General features: G+C 46.2%; 1 protein-coding gene across 4 annotated transcripts in view; it reads right to left on the bottom strand.

Annotated features, from left to right (window-relative positions):
- Positions 1–12,004, bottom strand: part of LOC125461638 (PHD finger protein 20-like) — a 69,106-nt gene that overhangs the window by 41,613 nt on the left and 15,489 nt on the right. For all 4 annotated transcript variants that reach the window (XM_059652740.1, XM_048550588.2, XM_059652741.1 and 1 more), the window contains exons 3-7: positions 9,737–9,908; positions 8,320–8,404; positions 4,308–4,396; positions 2,188–2,506; positions 64–204 (exon numbers count right to left, since the gene is read on the bottom strand). In XM_059652740.1, the coding sequence (XP_059508723.1) occupies positions 64–204; positions 2,188–2,506; positions 4,308–4,396; positions 8,320–8,404; positions 9,737–9,908 (806 nt within the window). The remainder of the gene's footprint in view (positions 1–63; positions 205–2,187; positions 2,507–4,307; positions 4,397–8,319; positions 8,405–9,736; positions 9,909–12,004) is intronic.

Raw genomic sequence — 12,004 nt, 5'->3', positions numbered from 1 at the left:
CTTCCTTTGACATGTGAATTAGAGAATTCAATCTTTCCTGGGATTAGCTGACAGAGCACTGACCTGAGGTCTTGCTAAGCCTGGTGTGCTTTGGCTGGAATGGGACATCGGTGGCAGACTTTCTCTTCCCGGTTCCTGAGCCCCCTTGGTGTGATGGAAGTGGTTTGCGATCCTTCTGACATGCAGCCCCCTTAGAATGGCTGCCTGGGGAAGTACGTGAAGGAAACGTCAATCGCAAATGCAAAATCGACTAGAAATTAAAGCTAACTTTCATCACAAAGCAATAAGAAAGAGCAATGTTCATCTACGATCTTTTGCAACCACAGGATACCCCAAAAGCTCTTTAAAGCCAATCAAATATCTTTCTGAAGGTTGTGAAGTAGGAAATGAGGCCAGTCAAACAGTGCACAGCAAGCTTCCAAAAACAGCAAGTGTGTTAAAGACCAGATTATCTGTTGATTGAGAGGTGAATTATTAGGCTGGAGAACTCCACCACACTTGTGCTGTCAGCTCTTTAATATTCACCTTACAATTGACTGCATCTCGGTTTAAAAGAGACAGAAACTGTTCGCACAAACAGGATGGTCAGTAGCTAGAGGACACTGATTAAAACGGCAAAGAACGCAGGGGAAAATTACTTTCTTTTAAATTACTATCTGGAGTCAACCTTCATGCTTCAATCTCTCCATTCTCAGCTGTCTTTTGACTCCACACTCTGCAACTCCCTCCCTAAACTCTGCTCCTCCAGCCATCAACACTCTCCTCAAGTTACCATGACATTTTTGAACAAGGCCTCCCGATATTTTCTTTGTCTTCGCATCTCTTCTCCCTTCCACCTCAAAGTTACACCTCGGGGGGAGTTTTTCCACATTAAAGCAACTTACCAAGAATTCTCTGACAGCAACATCCATGACCACTACCATCTAGAATGATGGAGGGCAACAGGTAAATGGGAGCATTAGCACCATCGAGTTCCCCTCCGAGCCACTCACCATCCTAATCTGGAAACATACTGTGACTTCAGTGTCACTGGGTCAAAATCCTGGAACTTCCTGCCAAACAGACCCACGGGTGTTCCTATACCACATGGACTGCAATGGCTCAATATAGCACCACCTTGATAGCAGTCAGGGATGAGCAATAAATGCTAGCCCAGTCAGTAAAGCACACATCCCAAAGATACAAAGAAATCATAGCAAGTTGTCCAGAAACTTCTGGTTTGACACAGTTGGAGAAACTCAGCAGGTCTCTCGGCATCAGCGGGGAGAAAGCAGAGTTAACGTTTTGGGTTCAGTGACCCTTCTTCAGGTGTTCAGTTCTGAAGCAAGGTCATTAGACCTGAAATACTGACTCTGATTTCTTTCCACAGACACTGCCAGACTTTCCCCAGCAATTGCTGTTTTTCTGTTTCAGATTTCCAGCATCAGCAGTTTTACTGTACTGTCGATCTGCACCCCCTGTTTTCCCTCACTTGCTGAAACCCACTTTGTTACTCCTGCATGGACCCACCATGCCGCATCTAACCCCAGGTCGGGAGGGATACGTTTTTATTATGGCTAGTAATCGAGAGGCTTAGGACAATAATCACAGATTCAAAGGAATTTAAAACTGAGTTAAATAAACAGGGTGCAAAAAGTTTACATCAGTCCCGTTCACCAGCTCAGAGTGTTCAGGAAATTTGGAGTCACACCAACGCTCACAGCAATGCTGCTGATTCAAAAGCTCTGAAAAATGGTTCAGGGTGTCCCTTGTTTGTATCGAAGTCCATATGATGGGCTGGAAGAGTTGAAGGAGGTGGCTCACCATGACACTCTCTTGGGCAATTTGGGATGGTCATTAAACTCTGAGCTGGCCAGCAGTGGTGGAACAGGGAAGGCATTGAGATGTTGAACTCAACATTCCCGTACCATGGGTGGGGCAAAGGAATGAGGGAAGTCTCACTCAAACAGCTTTCTTTGAAGATTCAGCCACAAGTTAAGGGAATTGTTTGCACATTCGCCAAGTCAGGAGGTTGCCGGCTCACGTCCTGTGACAGAGACGAGCCCGCAATTTAGGCTGACATTCTCGCAAAAGGGGGGCTGTGGGGCCTTTGGGATGAGGCGTTAAACCAGGAGTCTGTCTGCTCCCCGGTTGGACTCAGAGAGCAGCTGCCTCAATCCAGACCACGTGGAACCCGCTGCGGCTCACCTGTTAGTCCCACAGAGGGGGGCCTCCCTCGTTTTCTCTTCTCCTCGGGTTTCCCTGGCTCACTGGAAGACGGAGAGCTCTTCTGCGACAGAGCCTCCGGTGAGCTCTTCAGGTGTTCAGCCTGCTCTGCGGATGCATCGTGCGAAGGCTTGGGCTCCACTTCGGGCGGGGCTGGCTTGGCTTCTTCCTCCTTCTTCTCCACTGCCTTGATCTCCTTGACCCGCTCATCCCCAAGGGATGGGGGAGCCCTCTCCCGTAACCTCTCCCTTTGCCTTGCGCTGCCGGGGCCATTTTCTTTATTCCTACCACTTGCAGAATTCTGTTAAGTTAAACAAAATTTGTTATTCAAGATCCCAGAGATACGCTGACCTAGGCACTGGAACACCTCACGACTGGGGAACAAGACTCAGATCAGAGTCAATGACTTCAAAATGCTGACTCTTTGAATAACAAGACACTTGTGGCAATTTTAAAATTTATTTCCCATGTTATTCGCGCTTGCCTACCTACACCCAGCTCCAAAGACGCTTCCCGACTGATCAACCAAGTGAATGGCCTGCTTTATACCTGATCAGCTGTAATTAACAGAGGTGTTTATAATCATGAGGGAATAAGGTGGAGAAAATAAACTATATCAAGTGGCTGAAGTGGTCAGTCACAGCAAGACAGTAGTTTACAATGTACCGCATTTTTCTTCCTAATTCTGGGAACGGCATTATGGAGTCATACAGTACAGAAACAGATCCAAACAATCCCAAACTAAACTAGTCCCATCAACCTGCTCCCCACCCATATCCCTCCAAATCTTTCCTCTTCATGTACTTATCCAAATCTCCTTTAAATGTTGTAATTGCACCTACATCCCTCACTTCCTCAGGAAGTTCATTCTTTCTTTCGCTCAAACCCCCCAAACCTGGCAACATCCTTGTAAATCTTTTCAGCACCCCCTCAAATTTAACAACATCCTTCCTATAGAAGGGTGACCAGAATTGTACGCGGTATTCTAGAGGTGGTCAATACATGAATATTTGGAGAAATAGTTTGCAGGGATTTGCGAGAAGAGTGAGACTAATTAACGCTTTGGTTTGTTGCTCTGAAGAGCCAGAACTGACCCAGTAGGTTGAAATGCTTCTCTCTGCCATGTCCTACTCTATGAAGTCAGCTTTTCCTCAAAGGACAGGACTCTTGTCGGCTTACAATCCTTCCCTTTTGACACTGGCACAGCATCGGCACTGGCTGCCAGACTACACTACTAAAATGATCCCCCAGCACACCTGCACATAGCGTAATCCTTGAAATACAAACCTATTTTAGGAGCTTGTCATGCAGTGGTAGTGCTCCTACCTGTCAACCAGGAGACCCAAGTTAAGTGCCAGCTGCCCCAGGGTGTTATAACATATCTGAACAGGTCAATTAGAAATATCTACAAACACACGTCCCCATAACATTGTTAAAGGATTGATTACCACACACTTGATTTCTTTTTGTCTAAATTACCGCAAACATTTACAGCGCTCCAAGATAATTAATTGTCGCCCTGTCACTGCTCTGGTGACAAAGTAGATGTGATGGGAGTTGGACACTAAATGGGAAAGTTTGATGATCATGAATCTGTATGAATACAGGAACAACTATTCAGTTCACAAAACTGAAATGCCTTTCCATTAAATCATTGCTAGCCTGCTCCTCAACTTCCATTTATCATTTTTGTTTTCCATATTCCTGGATCTGGTCCTAACTAATGAAAAGCAAACACAGCCAATCCAGCCTCTCCTTGTAACTTAAGCTGTCCAGTCCTGGTAATATCCTTGTATAGCTTTTTTTTGCACCCTTTCTCGTTTGATAACTTCCTTCCTATAGCAGGGCAACCAGACTCTAAAGGACAGAAGAATCTTAAGCCATACACAGCACTACATCAGTTCATGTCTCTTTTTCGAACGGATATCTGGATAACTCGGAATGTGCTTTTGATTTGGCCAAAAATCAAGGAACTTGATGAAGCAGGTACAAGGGATGTAGGGTTTACTCCTGCTCATTGTATTCCTCTGTCAACTCATGAACTAGTCTCGGGTGCCAAGGGCAGCCTACGTAACTATGTAGACAGAGTTTGTGAGCCTTACCTTATCCCTCGAGGTCTTGGGAAGAGATTTGACGTGGATTTTCTTCACAGTTTGCACAACACCATCGTAAAATTCCACTGTATAAGAAGCTGAAATGCAGAGAACACACAGCCAGTCTCAGTACCTCAACATCATTCTGTTTCACCATGTGAAAGCCAAGTCATATTTGGAAACAACCCCGGGACAGTTCACCTCCTCTCCAGGCCAGTCTTCCGTAACAGCTGGCTAAATCCTGCTCCTCGTTTGCATTGAATTAGAAACAAAACATTCTTGGGATGTAGATGCCACTGTCAAATCCGACGTTTATCGCCCATTCCCATTTTCTCCAAATTTGACACACACTTTTTAATTTGTCCTCGAGATGTAATTGGCTGGCCCACACTTACATATGAAATAGGAGAAGTAGGCCATTCTGCCCTTCAAACCTGCTTCATCAATCAATAAGATCACAGCTGATCTGTTTCTATTCAAATTCCACACTCCCAGCGATAACCTTGATTCCTTTCTCTAACACTTACCTCTCAAGGCTTAAGAAAGGGCTGCTACGTTTGTCTTTTTATACTTATTTATTTTTCAACTTCTGTAACTAAGAAATTTGTACAAAGGTACTTTGCGCCTAAGGGGGCACCATTTGTGGCAATACTATACTCCTTCCAATGTACTCTTGTACCCTGTGTTTGAGAACACGTGACAATAAAAAAAATCTATATCTAAATCTACTTCCACCTTCAATACATTCAATGAAGCCCCAGCTCCACCACCTGAGGTAGACAGTTCACAACCTTCAGAGAAATTATTCCTCTCACCTAGAAGGGTGACTCCCAATTTTAAAAGTGACCCCCTAGTTCTGGGTTCATCCACAAGATGGAAATGCCGTTCCCACGTCCATGCTACAAATCTTTTAAATGTCCTAAGTGTCCTTGCTGAGAACTTGCTGGGTCATATAATGGAGCAGATAGAAGTCAATCTTATCATTGTCAGTCTGATGTCACATATAGGCCAGACCATGTTAAGAAAGAGGGTCTGCTTCCATGAAAGACATTAGTGAACCAGAGGATTTTTAGGGAAATCTGGTAATTTCACCATCACGATTAATATTCCACATTTACTAATTAGCTGAACTTAAACTCCCCCCAGTCAGATGAGGTGGGATTTTAACTGCTGTGCGGGTCTGTAAATCAAAAATCCTGCGGTGGAGAACAGTCTTTGTCCTTTACTAACCAAAAACAGGATTGAGAAACCCTCGTAGTAGCAAAGAAAATTATTACAAATCCAAAATTACTGCAAAATACATCAAAAATAATTACCAAAGATATAAAAATGAAAAATCAAGGCACAGGCCCAAGGTATTTCGGTCGAAACAATGGGATAGCACTGTGACTCAGTGGTTAGCACTGCTGTCTCACGGTGCCAGGGACCCAGGTTCGATTCCAGCCTTGGGTGACTGTCTGTTTGGAGTTTGCACATTCTCCCCATGTCTGTGTGGGGTTCCTCCCACAGTCCAAAGATGTACAGGTTGGGTGGACTGGCCGTGCTGAATTGCCCGTAGTGTCCAGGGATGTGTCGGCTAGGTGCATCAGCTGTGGGAAATATAGTGTTACAGGATAGAGTCGAGGGATGGGTCTGGGTGGAATGGCCTTCAGAGGGTTGGTATGGACTCATTGGGCTGAATGGCCTGTTTCCACACTGTAGGGATTCTATTCCTCTATTTAAACATTTTCACAAAAAGTGATGATCATCAGAGGAACCAGTGAGCTTTGCAAAAGAAGATATCACAACTCCGATCCTCTCAGGAGGATAAACCCATTCTTCTTCTCATTACTCAAGTGTACACTATGTCCTGAATGGCTTGATATGTTCTCCTCCGATAACAGGTCCTTCAGCCAATCTGATAACAATTGATTATCGTGGTTACCCTTTCAACTGCACAGCAGAGCTCAAACAACAGGAAGTATGTCAAGAACATGATGACCCTTCACTACAATGTCTCCCATCACCATGCAGCTGACCACTGATGCTGAAGAGACAGAATATTCTGTTTCCTGGGGCATCTCCACCTTTGAGTAAGCTCATCCCTGATCTGTTTGGGTTTCAAATACCACATTCCTTTTTCCACCAGCCGAGAAGAATCTATCCACGTCGGTCTTACAAATATTCGGTGAGCCGCCACTATCGCCGTCAGAGGGAGGAAGTTTCAAGGTCACACCAGCCTCTGGCGTAACAAAAATCCTCTTCATGGTGCTCAAAGGGCAACCCTTAACTTTTAAACTTCGCCAACAACAGGAACAGAAAGTGCCAGAAAAACTCAGGTCTAGAGGCAGCTGCAGAGAGAAAGCAGAGTCAATGTTTCAGGTCCAGTGGCCCTTCTTCAGAACCCCTTCGGAAGCCCAACATTTCAGCTCTATAAGATGGCCCCAACAACAGTCGAATGTTTTCCTTCTGGCCACACCAGCTTAGCTCCTTCCATCCGCCCACTGGGTGTCTTTCTAATGGTTTACTTTGCTGAATGTGAACATCCCAACTTCAACTGTTGAGAAACCTGCGCCGTAGTTGGTATGTGCTAAGTCTGTTTTTGTTTTAGAAAACAATGCTTTTGGGAGGCAGTACATGAGCAACCAGGAAACACCTGCTGCGGACAGGTAGACTGTCTTGGGATTTTTGTCATCTCCTCTCCAAGCCTGTTGCAGACTGATTACTGAGGGACAGGCTGCTACCATTAGGCAGCAGTGTACAGCCAGTGTAACAAAAGGTGAACCACAATGACCTTCATCTTTTGCCTGGCAATTGTGTCATTCCCACGCTGCACCAATGGTCTGCAGGAGAGTGACGTCTCAACGTGTCAAAGAATCATAAGGCACAAACGTGCGTCTCCGGTGCAGCGCAGCATGCCAAAATGCTGACACGCTGAGCACGAGGCTCTCTCCGTCTGTTTGGATGTGATCAGAGTCCACTTTTCTTCCCTGTAGCAGGACACCTTGCAGCACGCCTTTGATACTTACAGCAAGACCTGCCCCTGAGAGCAGCAAAAAGTGTCAGGGATCTCTGGAATAAAGTCAGAGAGCTGTACGGCACGGAAACAGACCCTTCGGTCCATCCTGTCCATGCAGAACAAGTATCCTAATTTAATCTAATCCCATTTGCCATCATTTTGCCCATATCCCTCTAAACCCTTCCTATTCATGTACCCATTCAGATGCCTTTTAAATGTTGTAATTGTACCAGCCTCCACCACTTCCTCTGGCAGCTCATTCCAGATATGCTCTACCCAACGCGTGAAAAAGTTGCCCCATAAGTCCCTTTTAAATCTTTTCCCCTCTCACCTTAAATCTATGCACTTAGTTTTGGACACCCCCCCACCATCCTGGAAAAAAAAATTGTTATTCACCCTATCTATGCCTCTCATGACTTTATAAATGTCTATAAGGTCACCCCTCAGCCTCTGATGCTCCAGTGAAAATAGCCCCAGCCTATTCAGCATCTTCCGACAGCTCAAACCCTCCAGTCCCGGCAACGTCCTTGTAAATCTTTTCTGCCTCCTCAAGTTTAACAACATCCTTCCTATAGCCACTTGGCTAATACACAAAACATTTTTGTACTAACATTTTATTGCTTCAACTAAAAAGACCAAGCCTGCTTCAAACAGGGGAGAATCGGCCAAAAGCGAGAGGCCCAGATTGATCCAATGTGGCTTCATTATAATCTCAGCAGGTCACCCATACACACAGCACACCTTGTAGCAACCAAAGCTGGTCTCAAAACGGTGGACCTCGTCCATGTGTGCATCCTGTCTTCTCTGTTTCCCACACTCTCCCTTTTCTACTTCTTCCCCAGTACCCTGCACCTCTTGAACCGCAACGCAACTTGTAAAAGGAGGCAGCCCTGCCTTCTCAGAAACGCAGCTGACCCCCCCACCCCCTCCCACACCCACCAGCACCACCCCACCCCCCCCCCCCCACCCCCCGGCTCCCTGAGCCCACCATGTCTTTGCAAACTCACAAGCACCCTCGCTCACCGTCTTTGTTGACTGATATAACTTTAGCTGGGTAGAAGCGACAGTCAGACCAGCAGGCCAGCACTTGCTCGCTGGGGCGGAACTCCTAAACAAAAAAAAATCAAACACAGCCACACAGAAGGTTATCTAAGGTTCTCGCGCTGTTGACTCGAGTGCGAGGAAAAGCGTCGTAGCTTGTGTACTCAATTCAATGTTGAAGAAATGTAACTTACATTTGCGGCACACCTTTCGACTAGTTTCCCCATGATGGTGGCCTCACACTAATACATGCCTGGTCAGTTCAGTTTCTTTTTTTAAGAGCAAAACCTTTGCTCGTACTCCTGGAACAAACTGAAACTCCCCCCCCCCCACTACAAGTCTCGAGTCTGCAGTTACCCACCCTGAAGCTTGACAGCAGTTCTGGAGGGCAACTAGGAACGGACAATAATTTGTCTTTAAATAAAGTCATCCACAGGATGTGGGTAATAACAGCTGGGCCAACCCTCATTGCCCATCAGGCAGTGAAGAGAAAGCCACATTGCTGTGGGCCTGGAGTTACGTGTAGGCCAGACCAGGTAAGGGCGGCAGATTCCTCTCCCTAAAAGGACATCAACGAGCCAGCTGGGATTTTATTCCACGACAAATGACAGCCGTTACACGGCCACCACGAGGCAAGCTCTCTAATGTCAGGTTTTCTGGTTAAATTCAAATTTCACCGTCTGCCACATTGGAATCTGAACCCATGTTCCAAGAACACTGGGGTTCTCTTAGTCCAATGGCATGATCACTACACCACCGGCTCCCCCTAAATGCCAGCAACGTTCGCACCCAGTGAATGAATTTTGAAAACGGTGGCTCAGCATGGAGGTAACCCTGTTGTATTCCCATGTCAATCACTGCTAGAGGCAAGAACAATAAGAGGTATTGCTGGGAAAATCCAGCAGGGCTGGCAACATCCTTAGAACAGTTCTGAAGGGTCACTGGACCCAAAACTTCAATTTTGATTTCTTTCCACAGAAGCTGCCAGACCCGCTGAGCTTTTCCAGCGACTTCTGTTTCTGATTTACACCATCCGCAGTTCTTTGGAATTTCTTTGTTTACTGTCAGAGGCTGGACAGCTGTAAAATGTCCAGGATTGCTTACACACGCACAATTCATTTAAAATCGAACAAAGGGATTTCAACAAGCACTGAAGTTTGAAAGAAGATGCAGTGATGGAGGAGCAGGGATGTGGGATAGCTCTATCAAAGGGCCGGCACAGGAACAATGGACCGAGCGGCCTCAAGAATCTGTGTCAATGACCTCAAGTCACTGCTCTGTAGCAGAAACGAACCTCAGCCAAAGGGAGGCTGAGACTTCCCTGCACATCTTGGCTGGATGTGACCTTAATGAAAACGGTTTTTAACAGCTTCAGCATGTCCAAGGTAATAATCCTCACCACGACGGGTTCGTCCAGCTTCGCTCCCTCCTTCCGCAGCAGTGGCCTCTCTAAAGGCCGGAGATACACGCTGTCCCAGCTGAACCATTCATCATATCGATGATTCCAGCGCTTGAAGTGAATCAGCACCTTCCCCTCTTCGTAATCGATCTTTTCAATGTGCGCTGTGTACCTGGAGGAAAACAGAAACCAAAGAGCTGGATCTGGAACCATTCCCACCACACTGCCAGGGACCAATGTTCAACTACGTCCTTTACTGATTTAAAGTCGGAAACCAGGCAGCAAAGAAACGTAAAACAAAGCTGGATTTGCACTGGCTGTTGGAGCAATCTACTCAGGCACAGGGGAGGAGTGCCTTCCAGCAGGAGGTCAAGTCGCACAGCACTTTCGAAAAATTAATTTACTACGTGCAACTACGACCAGCCTTCACTGCTCAGTCCTACTGCCCCCAGGAAGCAGGCAGTGTGCCACTTTCTTGAACTGTCGCTGACCACGCAGCGTGGGGGCACCCTCAGCGCTTTTAGGAACGGACTTCCCGTGTTTGGACCAGGGAAGGGGCCATGCAGTTCCGAGCCACGATGGTGAGTGGCTTGGAGGAAGGTGGTCCTGCTCCTTACTGTCTGCTGTACCTGTCTTTCCAAGCAGGACAGGTCGTGAGTTTGGAAGGGGCTCTCAGAACAGCCTTGATAAGCTACTGCGATGCAACTTGCAGACGGCACACAGTGCTGCTATTGAGCTCCAAGGACACAAGACGGTGGTCTTTCAGAGAGGAGCAGGGGAGATTTTCATGGTGGAATAGCCAATATTCATCTAATACTCGTCTAAAATCACTAAATAAAAGGAACGGAACACAATGGCATTTTCACTCTACTTCTAATGTGTCGTTACTGAGAGCCAACTGGGTACTGCACTTCCTACAACTCGACAGTGACTGCATTTCCATCTTATTGACCACAATCTGCTTAGGGGCAACCTAAGGTCACAAAAAGCACACTCTTTATTCTATGCAGTGCACTATAAGGTTTGAGTCTACCCCTAGAAGCAGAGGGCTCAAACTTCAATTCAAATAGAGAACAGTGAGAAAAGAATAACCAACTCTAATAGCCTCCTGGATTCAAACAGCTGGTCTGTAATTAACGATACGTCACGTTAATTTTAAAACCAGCCGGGGTGCCCTGCTCAGTAACTCCACACCCCAGTCAAAACAATGCTAACTGGACAATGAGATCGTAAGAGCTGCAGATGCTGCAGTCAGAGATAACAGCGTGGAGCAGGAGGAGCACAGCAGGCCGGGCAGCATCAGAGGAGCAGGCTCTGTGTTATAACTGGATAATGAAGGCAGCTTTTTACAATGTTCTTTGACGTTTCTCTTGACAGAACAGTAACATGAAGAGGAAATGTGGACAGAACTCTGGATTGAAAGAAGTGATTGGAAATATTCACCATGGTTTAAGGTTCACAATCCCATGGCATTGAAGTAGGCCATTCAGCCCTCTGTACATGTGCTAAATCTTTTAAAAAAATCTATTCAAGTCATTCCCACTCCCCTGGTCTTTCCCCAAAACCTTACAATGTTTGTTTTCTTCAATATTTCCCTAATTCCCCTTTGCATGTTATGATTTGAGTCTGTTTCCACTGGCGTTTCAGACACAGTATTGCTGACCTTAACAGCTCACTGTGTGAAATTATTTCTCATCTTGCGTGCTATCCTGTTACGTTCAATCTGATGGCTCAGGGGACTGACTCATTTACAGAGGGCTGTTGTTTCATACTCACTCAATTTAAACCATTAAAAAAAAACTGTGCCTCGAGTGAATTTTCCTTCGATCTTCTCTCTGCTCCCAGCGGAATATGCCCCATTGTCCCTACATTATTGACAGATTCCAAACCGGCACTGAGCTCCAGATTGGATATGAATACCCGGTGTAACACATCACAGAGCATTCATCATTTTAAAAAATTTCTCCCCTGTCTCGCTTTTTAATCACTCTCTCCTGAGATGTGATAATGGGAACTGCAGATGCTGGAGAATCCAAGGTAATGAAATGTGAGGCTAGATGAACACAGCAGGCCCAGCAGCATCTCAGGAGCACAAAAGCTGACGTTTCGGGCCTAGACCCTTCATCAGAGAGGGGGATGGGGTGAGGGTTCTGGAATAAATAGGGAGAGAGGGGGAGGCGGACCGAAGATGGAGAGAAAAGAAGATAGGTGGAGAGGAAAGTATAGGTGAGGAGGTAGGGAGGGGATAGGTCAGTCCAGGGAAGACGG

The sequence above is a fragment of the Stegostoma tigrinum genome, chromosome 19 (genome assembly GCF_030684315.1).
Source record: "Stegostoma tigrinum isolate sSteTig4 chromosome 19, sSteTig4.hap1, whole genome shotgun sequence".
NCBI classification, from domain to species: Eukaryota; Metazoa; Chordata; class Chondrichthyes; order Orectolobiformes; family Stegostomatidae; genus Stegostoma; species Stegostoma tigrinum.
The sequence above is the reverse complement of the archived record's forward strand: the minus strand, read 5'-3'. Positions and strand labels throughout refer to the sequence as shown.